We start from the raw sequence: 15,643 nt of genomic DNA, 5'->3' as shown, positions 1-15,643 counted from the left end.
CTCCCTGAATGACTTTTATACTCAACTCTTTTGAGTTTAACTCCTAGTTATATATGCTGATAAATTCCAAAACTTTACCTTGAGTTAAAGCCCTCTCTTGATCTTCAGATTATCTGCTAAAGTCCTGCCACTCCAAGTGTGGTTTACAGACTAGCAGCATTAGAATCACTTGGAGGTGTAACAGAAATGAGGCCTCTCACGTCGTAGCCCAGATGGACTGATTTGGAATCTGCATTTCAACCAGATTCCGCAGTGACTCACATGCACAGTAAAGTTTGAGAAGCACTGTGCTAAACATCTCCAAACTGAATGTTTTACAGACATCTTAACTCAAAATGTCCCAACTATGACAGGTTACATGTTCCTTAAGCTTATGAACATCATCATGATAAGGCCGCTATCTACCTAATCAGCTCCCTTGTCACATTCCCTATTTCATGATTTATGTCCTAACATCTAGAAACACTTGTTCCTGTAGCAAACATCCTATTTCCTTACCATTGTTCATGCCTTGGCTCAGACTTGGATGCTGTTTACTACTAGCTGCCCTGTCTTTCAGCCATTGCCTGACACCCTCGAGCTCAAGAGTCTAAGACTTAGCTTAGAGCCAAATGGCTGGAGGAAGTCATCCTCTAGGACCCCTTCTGTCCACACTCTTCCTCCATCAAGATGGGGTTCGTGTTCTTCTTTTAGGCTCATATACCTTTTACATTCTCCTATTTATTGTAATCATTTATTTCTCTCCTACTAGCAACGACAGCTCCTCCAGAAGAAAGGAGTCATGTCTAAGCCTGAAAATCTCAGTACGTACCACAGAGCTGAGACCATCTGGTTACTCAGTGTTTGCAGAATGAGTATTAAACCAATAACTAAAACACAAAGTTTCCTTATTTGGGATTTCGTACTGTTTAGAAGCTCTGAGAAACTGTTACTTATTATACTCAACTTGGTAGATAAAATCTTTCATAAAAAAAGATCATCAAGGGAAATAATAAAAAGTGTTCTTGTTTTTCCTGGTAAAACTTCTGAGAGCTACTGGTCAATGTTATGTTTAAAGTTAACAAACAAGTTATGGCTAAACCAATTACCTTCAGAATTTATGAGACTGACTACTACTAGCCCTCTTTTAAACCAATGGAACTCTATTTTAAAAACAAATAGTATGTGGATTGATTATGTTGAAGGGTTTAAGCTTTCTACTGAGCCTATGCTATTTTAATAACATTTACTATGTGGTGTTCAGTATCTTTTTTAGTCATAATTGAAATGTTTATGGCCTATTTCAAAGTTTCTTAGAACATTAGAAAAAAAATGTGTTTTTGAGTCTCGAGCAAAGAAGCCTAGCTTCTAATACAGAATAAATTCCTCCAAATTCAATCTAAGAAAATGACCCAAATAACACACTTCTACAAAATTCCAACAATTCCTCCAAAAGAAATGCAAATGTAAGTATAATATAATTTTAGAATCTGGAAAAGCAGCAGGGTGAGAACAGTCCTCCTACACACTCCCCACCCATAAAAAAGGCAAAGATATTGTTTTAAAATTATGCCTCTTGAAACAGAACTTCACTTCTCATCAAAAAAAAAAAAATCACAAAAGTAAGATAAATTAAATATTCCTAGCTAACTGTATAAGCAACTGATCTGCTCTGAATAACATTTCATCCAGGATAGAGGATGGACTACAAAGCTGGAAGTTCTTCTCAACTGGATCTGAAATATAGTCAAAGATGTACCAATATAAGGGAGAAATCAATAGCATCAATCAGGTATGACATCAACAAGGCAGAAAAGGAGAAATAAATAAAAGGAACATGGTAGTGAAATTATTTTTACTTATCTATATCGAAAATACCAAGGGTGGTCTGTCAGGGTTCCAAGAACAACTAAAAGGCAAAGACAGTGAAAAAAAGGCACCTGAATGAGGAAATGAATGAAAAGTATCTCCAGAGACCACAAACAGACTGTCTTTCTTCTCCTTCTCAAAACGGGTGGTCATTTCTTCCTGAGACGCCTCTTCATCTTCTCTTTCTTCTTGAAGCCTTTTCATTCTCTCCATTAAGGCCTCTAGCTCACTTAGAGAATCTACAATCTGGATAAGGTAATGTTGGTGTTATTAATATTAAAAATTGTTCCAGTGAACGTCTCCATCTCCCAATGTCATCTTATTATGTACAATTGGCATGGGCACAATTAAGTTCCTAAGTGGGTTTTCGACTAATTACAAAGAAAAATCATGAAACATTTTCAGAAGTATGATGTTTTTGCTTCAGTTATAAATCTGGAAAGTTTCTAAGTATAGATAATATTTAATCTAGAATTCCAGCATTTGGTATATATTATAAATTGTTATAGTTTATTGTCAAAAATGAGGCAACTTCAAATTTTCTACTTTTTACTACCATAAGATATATTTTCTGTTGGTTGTTCCAGCATCTTACAGAAACAAACATATTGTTTTGGGATCTGCTGTTCAAAGGGTCTAACATAAAAAGCCTATGACCATTAGAGTGCATTATTCAGGTTTTTTTTTTGATGGCTTAGGTGCATTTTATTGATTTTCTTTTGTTTTAGTCTTTATGATTTGTAATAATATTTACCTGCTTGAAAGCTTCTTTAAGGCAATTCAGAACTTCAGGTACAGGTGAAATTTTTATAGCAAACTATGCAAAAACGTTTCGAGTATATAATATCTTCTTTAATCAGAGAATAAATTCTCTCTAGATATTTTTAACGTCAGATGAAGTTTAAAGGCAAAACAGTAAAGAAAGACAGTTAAGAACACTGACCCCAAAGTTGTTGCCTGTAAGGGATGCATTCTCTATGTTGTTGTCATTAGCGAGGTCACAAACACAGAAGTTGTTGACTGATATTAGCCTGAATCCATTGGAGATTTCTGGATCTCTCTCTGGATTGATGCCACTACCAAAAACAAAGCTTGCCAAAGCATGATAATGTGCCAGCAGGACCACAGCATGTACCAGTTCGGGTAGAGACCAATTATTTTCTCCAGTTTTGACAAGTTTCTGAAATGAGAAAGCAAATCTGAGTAAAAATGAAAATCACAGAACACTACACAAAGCAATTTTAGAAAGCATAGAAAATCTACCAAATTTCATATGTCCATTTATAGTAATAAAACTTAAAACACTCTTTTTAGAATGTTTCACATATGGCTTTGGTCAAACAGTGTTACACTAAAACTATCAAACCTAACAATATAACTTAAAATTCCATTTATACATATAGAGTGGAACTTCTGCTTCCAGAGCACATTTACATATTGTTATTTATCAAAGTATTTCACAGAATCAAAGAACATTAAAGCTAGAAGGAATTTTAAAGATTACCTGGCACAATCATTCATTTTAAAGTTTTAAGGTAGCAACTCTACCTTAAAAAAAAAAATCACATAAAAACCCAATTCAGTAAGTCATAATGTTATCTTTTTCATATTTTCTCTGATGGAGAAAGACCCTACAGTACATGATAGAAGAAACCAAAGAATACTACCTCACATTTCAATAAGAACTTAAAAAATTTCAAAGCCCTTTTTTTTATGCTATTTTATTTGACATGCCAGCTGAACGATGGAATCACAAGTGAAGCCATTAAAAACAGCAATCCCTTCATCCCTACTTTCTCCAAAAGCCAATCCTATTAATCCATCAAGAATTCTTTCCCATCAGTGTTCATTTTCTCTCTGTCTGTCCCTCTGTCTGGCTCTCCGTGTGTGTGTGTGTGTGTGTGTGTGTGTCTGTCTGTCTGTGTGTGTGTGTCCTAAAAACTTCAAACTTTCATTTTTCAAAACCAAACCAAAACACTGTTTTTTTATTCTCTATTATTTAACTACACACACACACACACACACACACACGTAATTTCATGTTAACCAAAAGCTCAGAGAAAAGGAAAGGAAAAATCAATCATATTCAACTGCTCTAACATGTAACTTTTACATATCTTTTTCTTTTGTTTTTGTAAGTATAATTATATAATAGGAGTATATATATATATATATATTTTTTTTGCTTTTTGAACTTTACATTTTCCTATGTTCATTTCTCAAAGGCTACACTGTTTTATATTAACTTTTAAGCATGGGCTATATTGTTCAGCAATGGTTGTACAGAACTACTTCTCCATTCCCCTATGTGCAAATGGCTTCTAAATTGTTTTTGCTTATTTGTTACTACAAATAGTATATTCACGCTATAGCTTTGTTCACATTTTAGAAACAATTCCTAATAGGATTTTTAGGACAAAGGTTATTAATATTTTTATGACTTTTGATAATACCACCAAGGAACTTTCTAAAAGGGTTGGTAGACTTTACAAAGCTTTTGCTGGTCTTCGCAGGATTATCATTAAACCTGAAAGGACAGCCAATATCCATCGATCTCAAATTTCTCACCTCATATTCATTTCTACTTTTTAAATTCATTACTGCTTCTTTTTCAAACAAACTCCTGAAGCTACTTTCACTAAGGTCACATATGACCTCCAAATAGCCAAATCTGACTATTTCTTTTTTTGCCTTATCCTATCTGATCTCTGCAGAATTTACAATTTTCTCACTTCCTTCTTGAAATTAACCTCCCTTGACTTTAGCAATTCCACTATTTTTTTTTTTGCACTCTTTCTATGCTGACTTGGATCTTTCTTGATCTTCCTCACAGTCCCCTTCTTTTCCTGCTGGCCTCCACAATGTTGGCCTGCTCTACTCTACCCATGATCATATTTTCTTGTATAGTATCTACCTCGATGAATCATTCATTCCTTCAACTTGACCTTTGCTTATCTATAAATAAGCACTCAATTTTATTTCTACTCAATCCTTTATCTTGAGCTACAGATCTGTATTTCCCTCAGAAACTGTACCTCGCTATGTGGATGTCATAGTCTTCTGTTCTCAGCCCTGTATATGATATCCTCCTCAGGCATTGCTCTTTGCTCAGTCAGGAAGGTAGAAACCTTAGAATGATTCTCCTGTCTCACTCCCTTTCTCCATCCTCAAATTCTGCCAGTTACCAAGTCCCACTATCCTCATGAAGAATAATTACTTACAGTCTGATTCTTCTTCAGCTCCCCACAGCTTTAAAAAATAATCTCTCAGGTGGATTTATTGCCTCTGTTTTATGACTGCCCCCCCTGCTTCTAGTCAGTATTATTTATAATTTATCTTCTGTGTCAACAAATATGCTCAGGTTATAACTCAGCTCAAAATCCTTAATGATTCTTGATTCCTTATCATAGTGATCTCTTAAGCTCTTTTGAGCATATGTCAGCTCTTTTGACATTAACAATTGGGGGTCCATCCCCCAGAGTATGTACATTATTTATAAATTAAAATGTACTTATAAAATACATTTTACATAGCTGTTACATACGTGTACTATAATACTATTATGAAATACACAAAATATAAAAGGATGATATAAGAATATACATACACACACAACGGACACATGCACACATATTTTCTGACATTTTGAAGGACTGTCTTGTGCACCCTGTCGGGTACTATAATATAATTTTGGAGACCATAACTTTCTGAGGATAAAACACAAATTCTTTGATAGAGTATTCACTGGGTCATACAATATGATCTCAATTCTTTTCATTTCCTATCTCCACCTTATATAACTATTTCTCCACCTCAGAACCTGAAGCTGTTAGCTACTTTTCCAACATATCATAATATTTCATACTCTACTATCTGTCTGGAATGCCCTCCTCTACTTGAAAACTCTCACTTACTCTTCAAGACCTAGCTCAAACATTACCTCCTTCATGAAACCTCCTAATCCCACTCTCTTTACGTATTCATTCATACACTACTATGCTGTGATTGTCATTACCTCCCTGTCTCTCCTCTCCTAGCCTCCAACCATGTCCAAGGGCAAGGTCTATCTTTTTAGAATCGCCCAACTTTCTGACACAAAGTAATTAACATGTGGCATAAAAATAGTGAGTTAATTCCTTTATCTACCTAACATTACCAAAGCAGAACATATACCTCGGGACAGCACTGTGCTTCAGAGTCCCAAACAGATAATCAAAATCTGAGAGTATACAGATTGACAAAAGCTAAGTTTGGTTTAACTGGGCAAATAACTTATAAAAAATGTAGTCTGATAAAAAGATTTTTTTTAAAAAAGGACATTTCAGTGCATTAGAAGAAGGGATTTTAAATACTTAAGGCTTCTACTGATAATTGAGATGACAACTCCTATTTATTAAATAGATATCAACTCCAAGCACAGTGTTAAGGATACCATATAATGACCTCACCTAGTAGGCCTTTAATGAAAACTCCTTTTGAAGTGCAAGTGTTCTAGTCAATTACAACTCTATCTCTCACTTAAGCTCTTGATTCTAGAGTCATTTAATCATTCACACACCAGCTGGCAAATTACTTTTTATCTGCAAAATTGTTTTGTGAAAATATTAAAATTATGAAATATTAGAACTAGAAAAGAGTTTAGAACTCTAATCTAGGCCCTTTATTTTCTAGAAGGAGGAACTACTGAGGCCCCCCAGAAGTTAATTTCCTAAAGGTCACAAACTTGTAACAGAATAGAAACTAGAACCCAGATATGCTAGCATATTTTCTTTGTTCTACCTTCTGCTTGAAAACAGAAATCAACTTTTCTCATAGCTACTCACTAAAGCACTTGTACAAGCTAGTTACTGATTACTTAAAGAAAAATGTTCATTTATACTTAAATTAAACCCACCAACTTTCTAAATTTATCTTTTCTACACACATTAATACACTATTTTTATTTTTTAAGTTCCTAATATGCAAGTATTTAAAATTAAGTCTCAAGCAAAATACTTAACTAAAAAATTAATTCTTACAGTTACGATCATTAGTAAACATCTTTTTTATTTCAAAGAAACATGCAGTACCTGAATGTGCTCTTTCGTGATCAGCCAAGGTCGGTGTGCTAGCAGCTTATTTATTTCATTAAGATTTTTCAGTCTTTGTGGTACGTACTCCAAACCATTCAACCACTCAGCAATACCTCCTGTCTTTAGAAATTCATCCACATGCATGTTTATTAAGTAAGAACACTGATGTCTAGCTGCAGCCTGAAACATAAAGAGTTAGTTGATAAAATAATCATGGTAGACTTTTATTCTACTATTTCTAAACAAAAACAGAGATGGAATTAATTTTTATAGTTTATTCTTTTCTTTCACAATCCTTCTTCTAAAACTTCCATCACAATGCTGCCATAGATTCTTGAATCATGAAGCTGACACTTGTATAAGCAAATAAAGTGTCACATGAAGCCAATTACTTCCTCATCTAGAAGTTGGTACTGGTCAACCTAGAAGCCACTTTCTTGTTTCGTTATGAAAACACATGTCCGTTAATTATATTAACTGTATTCTATTTAAAACATAAAATCTCATTAACTTGTACTCTACCAATTCAGAATGCATGCTAATTTGGGTAATTCTCTTATTGCCTTTGAGAGAAGTGATAGCACTCTTATCTGTGCACATTGCCCTATTGAGAAGAAACTGAAGATCATTGACCCCTTTCCTTCCTATGCAGTCAGAGTCAGCCTTGACACTGACAATTTGGTAAATCCACGCAAAACAGACCTTTCACCGCTCCTTTCCTTGGGGGTCCCTCTCAGTAAAATAGCATTGTTTTATTTTATTTTCCGTATCTTGTTTGTTTCTTGGTTTATGACCATTCTAGGTCTGCTTTCAGTCTTACTGTCGTCAAAATCTTAAGCTAAAATGATAGTCAAGTTCATCATTCAATAAAACATAGAATACTGCCCTTTTTTTGTTTAAAACTTCAGTGAGAGCATAAACAAGATAATCAAATTAAACTTGGTAAAAACTTATCTGCTAACTCCTGGCTAGTTCCTCTATCTCTGGCAGCCCAGCTGGTCTAAATCTCCAAATATATGGCAGTTGTATCATATTCTCATTGCTCTTTTTCACTGGTAATAGTTCAACTGTAGCACTGTTTCTTTCCACTCTTCTCATTCCTGCTGCCTATCATTCCATTTATAATTTTCTCTATCCCCAAACATTAACTAGTTAACTAGTACGAAGTACTATACTTAAAAGTATTATAATTCATTTAAGAATTCTTCTCTTATCCGGTCTCCACTGGTGCAGACTGATACTTTCCTCTTAGCCAAAATAGTGATATTTTCATGTATAACATGACTAAATAAAATGTGACAAACAATCTGTTTTATGTTAATAATAAAAACAAGATATCAAGAGCAAAAACAAAACTCGTGGGACATTACTCTGGCCACTACAAGCATCTTTAATCACAAGAGATTAAATATAAAAAATAATTTTTGTGAAAACTAAATGAGAAACTTTCAGTACACTAAGTGGTTTAAGCACTCAAAATGTCCCCAAGGGACTCCAGTATCCAAAAGGCCACAGATTTCTTCAATTCTTAGTTCCATAAAATTATACTTAGCTCTACACATATAACGTTAGAAGGGAGAAGCAATAAGGGAGGGCAGTGTTGCGAGGACACAGACGCACCATTATTGCGATGTAGTGCCTGTGTGGCAGAGGAAGGGGGCCGTCCATGCGCAGCATGTAGAACTGGCTCCGCAGGAAAGACTCCAGGTACTGAGTGTGCAGACTCATGACCTGGGTGATGTTGTCCAGACGACCGGATGTAGAGTATTCTTCCACAAGAAAGTTAGTACGTTCATCTCCTGTGTTTGCTTGGACAACCTTACAACCAAGAAACCCAAAACAAAATAATTACTGAGAAGTAAACACATCCTTGGTTTACATAAATTATGCCACTATTGAAGCAAATGAATGTTCTTTTGATATTAACAGACACTGAAATTATGCAGTTGCTCATATGAGGAACAGAAATAAAAAAGAAAGCACCGCTCATTTTTGGCTCCGAGACCACAATTTATTAAACAACAAATGTTAAATTATCAAATGTTGCACATGCAGCCATGAAACTGGAGAAAAGAAGTTTCCATCTGCTTTGCCAGGAACATAAGGCAAATTTTCAGGGCCCACTTGCATGGCCATTGTCAGACCAATCTGTGCTGAGGCAAAAGCAGTGGCATTTGATTACATACGTTCCCAATTTTATCTCAATAGCCTATGACGATACTTAATCACATTATAGTTCGACAAATATTTTCAATCTGATCCTTTCCTTGTTTTTATTAGTCAACATTAAAAAAGGCCTCCTGAAGTCTTTTTAGGCACCAAAGGAAATATGGTAATTTGTAGGAAAGTGTTAATTGAAAAATTAATAAGGACACTGAAATACTGTCATTCCTATTTTGAGCCTTTCATGTTAATTACTAAAAAACAAGCTAAGTTATTAAAATGGACATCCCCCATCCTAGGGAATCAAAAGAGTTTACTCAGAAATAGGTTATTTATATATAGCTTTCTACAATGACAGCTTGGGCATCACACCAAGAATTGGCTCAGAAGGTGTTAAGAGTTTATTAGCACCTTGTAGAAGGACCTAGCCCTGTGGGAATTAATAGATATGAGATGCAAATTTCTAGGATTGGTTCATTATTTATTGATATTTTAGAATTAGAGTTCTAGACTTAAGAAGAATGTATTCTTAATTTTAGATAGGAAATAGATTCAAGATTAAATTTAAGTTCATGGACCCAGTTTTAACAGCAGAGCCTGATCTAAGAATCCAGATCTCCTAAAGTCCAGACTAACAGACTTTCCAAAGATCCATACTGCTATTAAGAAACTCTGTAAACTCTTCAGGGCTGGCTTCCCAGTCTCTTCTGAAAAATAACTATAAGTTATAGAAAAGGTACTAATGACAGAAACATTTAACCCTGAAGAAGATACAATGTTTGGAAAGTGTACATCATAAGGGAATGTTAATCGCAATGGTGTAAAAAAAGCAGTTTAGCTCATTATAAAGCCAAATATGGTTTCACTGGCCCATTTCCCCCATTTTGTCAACAACAGGGACCAAGATGATTGTTAAAAACATAATATGATCCAGATAAACTACATATAATTAGGGGAAGAATATCTGTGGTTCTTTTCTTTTTCCCCAGAAGTCTCTTCTGTTTAATTAATGCCTAACAAACATTAATAGATTCATATAGTGCAATAGATCCTAAAAACAGCGATGGCTTCTGCAAACCAGATTATCTTCAAATATATACTGTGAAAATGACTGTTTCAAGAACTTTTATATATATGAGGCAATCACTCTGCTAAGAGCAGTTCCTCTACTATACAAGGGAATTAGGCACATATACAGCAGTTTCTCTAATGCATGGTCACCTAGATTAGCTAGAGTCACTGAGCACCCAAAACATTACTATTACTTTCATTTAATATTTTCATTTAAATGGTAAGGTCATTAAAAAGTGACTGCTGACTCTGGACATGAATGACCTGGCATGTATTATTCAAATTCCACTCACCCTTTCTTTTAAGACAATGCCTGGCGTATAATAGATGCTCTATAAATATTTGTTGACTAACTTTAGAACAATATGGGAATAAAGTTGGTGCTTTAAGATAAATGATATTTTTGCAATAAATAGTGAATCACTATATTTACCCATATTCAATATGCGTTAATAACACTTTGAAGCAGAGGGAAAACTCAATTAGCAGTACCTAAGCATTTCTTAGCTCAAGTAGATCGGAGAGGCATTTAGGAATCTATGAGGCCCTGCAGGTTGCTACGGTCTCCAAAGAGATGTGCACTCAGGTAACAGGAACACATCTCGTACCAATTACAATCTCCTGTGTGTTATTTTATAGCTTTTTTTACATTTACCATCTAGATTCCCCACCCTCACCAAAGGTACAGGAGATTCTGTAACATTCTGTGCAATCAAGACTTAGAACCAAATGAAAAGAGTAACTACGAGTTTTGTTTAATAACAGGTTTAACTGGGAAATTTAACAGGTTTAGTTGGGAAACTTACTTTTTCATTTCAAAATATCTTTTCTTAACATTTATATAACCTATAATCACCACGGAAGTGACCATTTTAAAACCTAAAACCTTCAGGTTAATATTAAATTTTATTACTGTTGGCAGCTTTGCTCAGAAGTTATATTTGAAGTCAAATATGCTAAAGTTTATGTTGCTAATCTTGCAGTATTACCTACCTAACTCTAAATAAGGCAGATGATTATAGATAGACTTTTAAGTGAAGTTAAAAAGAAAATACTTCTGTGATTTTCTGACCTATAAATAAGAAACAAAACACATGTTAACTTCCATATTAAAAATATAGATATTCTTCGATACAATTGATTGATTTCTAACACATTTGATATATTTTAAGACAGATAAACTTACTTCCTTCTCTGGAATAAAGGCACTTGGTCCTCTTGTCAAGGGTTGAGATACTCTGATTCTTTTATCCTGTTTTAAAAAGAAAAGTTTTATGTATTAATGGTGACTTTCTAAGAAAAGTTTAGTTGGAGTGAATTTATTGCTAAAGAATGAAAATAAATAGAATTGTGTAAAATTAGAGTAAACGTTAGGTCTCAGATAAAAGCAAACCCAACCCATAGGGCCATCCTGTGACTAAGGTAATAGGGCAACTCCTGCCATAGTGCTGGATGCACAGTAAGCTCCCCAAATGTCATTTCCCTCAGTTACCTTCTACAGCACCACAGATGTTTAGCCCATAGTTGACATGACTGAAAACCATCAATCTCCACAATAAAATCGTATCTAATAGTATACTAGTACGCTGTTAGACCGCAATTTGAAAGCTAAAGGAAAGGTTAAATTCAAAGAGGATTACATGCAGCTCCCAAAGCAATGACCAGATCTGTGGCTTTTTTTTTTTTTTACCTGAATAAAGTAGGAAAATCATATATAATATAAAGTTTTAAGTAAGTTTTAAGTAAGAAAAACATGAAACTTGGAGTAGAGGTTAACTTAATCTAAGAACTGGGAGAATACAACAATGCTTATCATTCCACTGGCCATCATATTTAGTATTAACTGGTAGATTGCCAATGGTATGTGTCAGATTTTTTAAAGTTTTTAATCTCTTTGTTAAATTGTTTTTAATTGAAAACCATTTTGGTGTCCCCATTTAAGTGTGATTATCTATAAGCCACAAAAATTTCAATCGGGAAATAACTTTCATCTCAGTAGGCATGTTGAGGAGCAGTAATAGTCAGAGGCAGGCTCTCAAGCTTTCAAGTCTTTCTCAGCCAGGAGAGGTAGAAGTAGCCACTTAATTTTTTACAATAAAAGTAATATCCTAAAGTTCTGAAAAGAAGCCCCCCAAAACCATAACCTAAAAATAGGGGCTATGTCATGGTTTAGAAAGATGATAAAGAACGAGTGGGAAATCAGAGAACATGGAACAAATGTCTACTAGAAAAGAGTGTATTAAGTTTTAGGTGCCACCAAGTCCTCCTTTGAAAGCTTCTAAACTGAGGAAGTAGCTCCAGGTGGTTCCTTATTTGAGGATGGCAGTATCTATTTTACATGACCTTATCTCCTGACCACAGCTGACTAGACCAATAAACATACAAACTGATCTGCAGCCCATGGGTGCCTTGATGAAAAAGTTCTGCCCAAATAGAACTGAGGGTAATTAGCTAGAGCTGTAAGATTCTAGAGTACTAGAAGTAACTTTAGAGTACTAAAGTTATATGAAAGTTATGTAACCTGATATAGAGAAGCGAAATAAAATAGCACTCAGAAGCAGAGGCAAGGAGAAAAAAAGAAGCATCCCAGCAGGCAGCTTCTAAGGGAAAACCACTAGAGTTTCTATGGATTCACTAGAGAAATAAAGCTCTCTCTTCTCTCTCCATTCTCCCTTCCTCCCTTCCTCCCTCTTCTTTCTCCATAAGGTAATCTGAGTCCTCTTTTGTCCTTACAATCAAAGGGCCTACCAAACATAAAATAGTTACTTTAATTCCTTTACTTTATTAGGAAGCAGTCACAAAACAAACTGGCAAAAGTAGGCAGTCAGGCATCAACGATTTTTCTGAGAGTTTAATCAGATATTCTAATAGATACCGAGGCTACAGGGCAAGCTAAACAGATTTGATCCCTGCCCTCATGAGCTTGGCACACGATCATCATCAATTTTCAGGTTTCTATCAAAATAAATATATTAAATAATGATAATCTTAAACTGATAAAGTTTCGGCAGGAAGTAGGCATCTACCTAGGTTTTATTTATAAAGTGATGTCAACTATATCTCGATTTACTGGTCGAGTACACTAGAGGGCTCCATGTAAAAAGAATTTAGAATTTCTAATATTAGTATTTCTTGCCTACGTCAACTGTATCTAGATTTACCCAGAAAAATAAAAATAACAGATTTCTTCCCTTTGCTAGCCTCTGTAAATTACAGAAAGTAAAATTTCAAATAGTCTATACAAAATAGCCTAATGCATTAGCACGCGAAAAGCAATTTCCTTTACGAATGATCATTTCAAATGAACAAAGCAGTCAGAGAAACTGACTGTGAGGACAAATCATAGGTTTGAGGAGAAAAATGTCAACAGGGAGATAAGTGGAGGCTTTTAATTATATTTATAAAAATACACAAAATCCAGAGAAAATATAGGGAGAGAAAAATAAATTAAAAGTATACAAAGGGACTCTGGAGACAGAATATTAATAATGTGATTTGTTTATAAAAATCACTATTTGATAAATTTATTAATAATGTGATTTGTTTATAAAAATCACTATTTGATAAATTTATTCAGTTTAAATTTATTAAACTGAATTTACCTTTAAATGTTATTTTGCTTACAAAATTATTTTCTGAAATAGATGTTTAAATATGAAATACATTTTCATTACAAATGGAACTATATACTATTGCACTTAAAAAATATAACATCTCTTAGTTTTAACCAACTGATAAGCAACTGAAACTCAATTTCATTTGTGTCAATGTTCATTTGTTCATTTATTCAGCAAACATTCATTGAGTATTTACACTGTGCTAGGCACAGTGGCAACACAAAGAAGCATTAGATTGGCAGAACTGCATACAACTAATATACAGCTATGATATATTCCATAGTAGATGCATAAACAAAGCAATGTGGGAAGACATCATTTTAGCAATTACAATTTACTTCATTATTTCCCTATTGTTGAACATTAAAGTTATGTACAGTTTTCACTATTATAAATAATGTTATGCTGAGTATCTTCATAACAAAGAGATTTTGGGGTATATTTTGTGGTAGTTAAGATCGTTTCTTTAGGAAGATTCCTAAATAAGAACTTACTGGGGTTTAGGTCATAAATATCTTTAAAGCTCTTGTTGCCAATATGCTAACAAAATTTTTTACCAATTTTATTTTCATCAGTTGAGAAAATATCCACTTAATCTGTTAATTTCAAAAGTGAAAAATAGAAAAATGTGTTTGAAACTTTTTATTATGTACTTATCTGAAGTAAAATTTCTTAAGCAGATCTGTGTTTGCAATAACACGATTCTGGGGTGATGAAGCCCCTGGACCTGAGATAAAAACAAAGCAAAACAAACAAACAAAAACCCTGCTGAAAAGTTACTACACCAGATGAGAGACAATGTGGCCTGACCTAAGGGAGTTGTTCACTGAAGAGAAGGAAAAACTTACAAAACTTTAAGGTTTACCATCGTGTATTCTTTATCAGTTGTATTTTTAAAATAGCATTACTACTGAAATGATCAGCCTACTTCCTGCTTCTGTATAAGGAAAACTTTTTCTGGTGAGGACTCTACTATTGTCTCAGCTGGCTGCTTTGTTTATTTATATGAAGGTGAAAAACAAAATTCTAAAAATGATCAAGGCAGCTCATAAATTCTACTGTAAACTCATTTTACTGGAAGTTTTTTTCTCTACCTATTTTCTCTCTCTGTATGTTTTTAAAGTTGGTTGATAAGATCAAATATAAAAGAAATAGGATCACATCATATCCAAAGTTTCACTTTAAAACCATAAACTGGAGTTCTGGACTCCTATAATATATTGTTATACTTTTCCTCATGTTTTATTTCAAATCCAAAATGTTCAGGACTGAGTTCCTTATTCATTCATACCTGATTAACTTTTCTCAAGTCTCTAGACCTGTGGTACTCTGTATGGTAGCCATTAGCTACATGTGACTAAATTTAAATGAATTAAAATTAAATAGTTAAAAATGCAGTTCCTCAATCATATGAGTCACATTTTAAATGCTCAACAGCCACCCGCGGCCGTGGCTACAGAACAGGCCAGTGCAAACATTTCCGCCTGCCATTGCAGAAGGTTCTACCAGTTAGTGCTTCTCTAGACTCATTTTTTTTTAAAATCACATCTTCAGACATTTTAATGCCTTTTTGAAATGTTAAATGACTGCTCTGCAGTTACTGCTTTGATGGTCACATCTATTCAATTCCATAACCAGGCATTTTAATATAATTACTGACATACTCTCAACCAAATTAAAAGTGAAGCCAGATAGGGGAAATTCAGGAAAAAAAAAAAAAAAAAGAAGTCCGCCAGTTCCAAGAATCCTTGTCTCAATATCTGGTCACATTACAGTCTCCAGAAAAATATCAAGGACTTGTTTTCTTTTTTTCTCTTTTCTAAAATTTATGATACAAAACACATAACGAGATCTACCCTCTTAACAATTAAG

General features: G+C 34.2%; 1 protein-coding gene across 1 annotated transcript in view; it reads right to left on the bottom strand.

Moving 5' to 3' along the window:
• SESN3 (sestrin 3) overlaps window positions 1–15,643 on the bottom strand; it is a 65,884-nt gene that overhangs the window by 15,881 nt on the left and 34,360 nt on the right. Inside the window, exons 2-6 of the mRNA XM_039882007.1 lie at window positions 11,341–11,406; window positions 8,541–8,738; window positions 6,918–7,100; window positions 2,792–3,028; window positions 1,920–2,094 (exon numbers count right to left, since the gene is read on the bottom strand). Of these exons, the coding sequence (XP_039737941.1) occupies window positions 1,920–2,094; window positions 2,792–3,028; window positions 6,918–7,100; window positions 8,541–8,738; window positions 11,341–11,406 (859 nt within the window). The remainder of the gene's footprint in view (window positions 1–1,919; window positions 2,095–2,791; window positions 3,029–6,917; window positions 7,101–8,540; window positions 8,739–11,340; window positions 11,407–15,643) is intronic.

This window comes from Pteropus medius, unplaced genomic scaffold, assembly GCF_902729225.1.
Source record: "Pteropus medius unplaced genomic scaffold, Ma_sr-lr_union100, whole genome shotgun sequence".
Lineage (NCBI taxonomy): Eukaryota > Metazoa > Chordata > Mammalia > Chiroptera > Pteropodidae > Pteropus > Pteropus medius.
The sequence above is the reverse complement of the archived record's forward strand: the minus strand, read 5'-3'. Positions and strand labels throughout refer to the sequence as shown.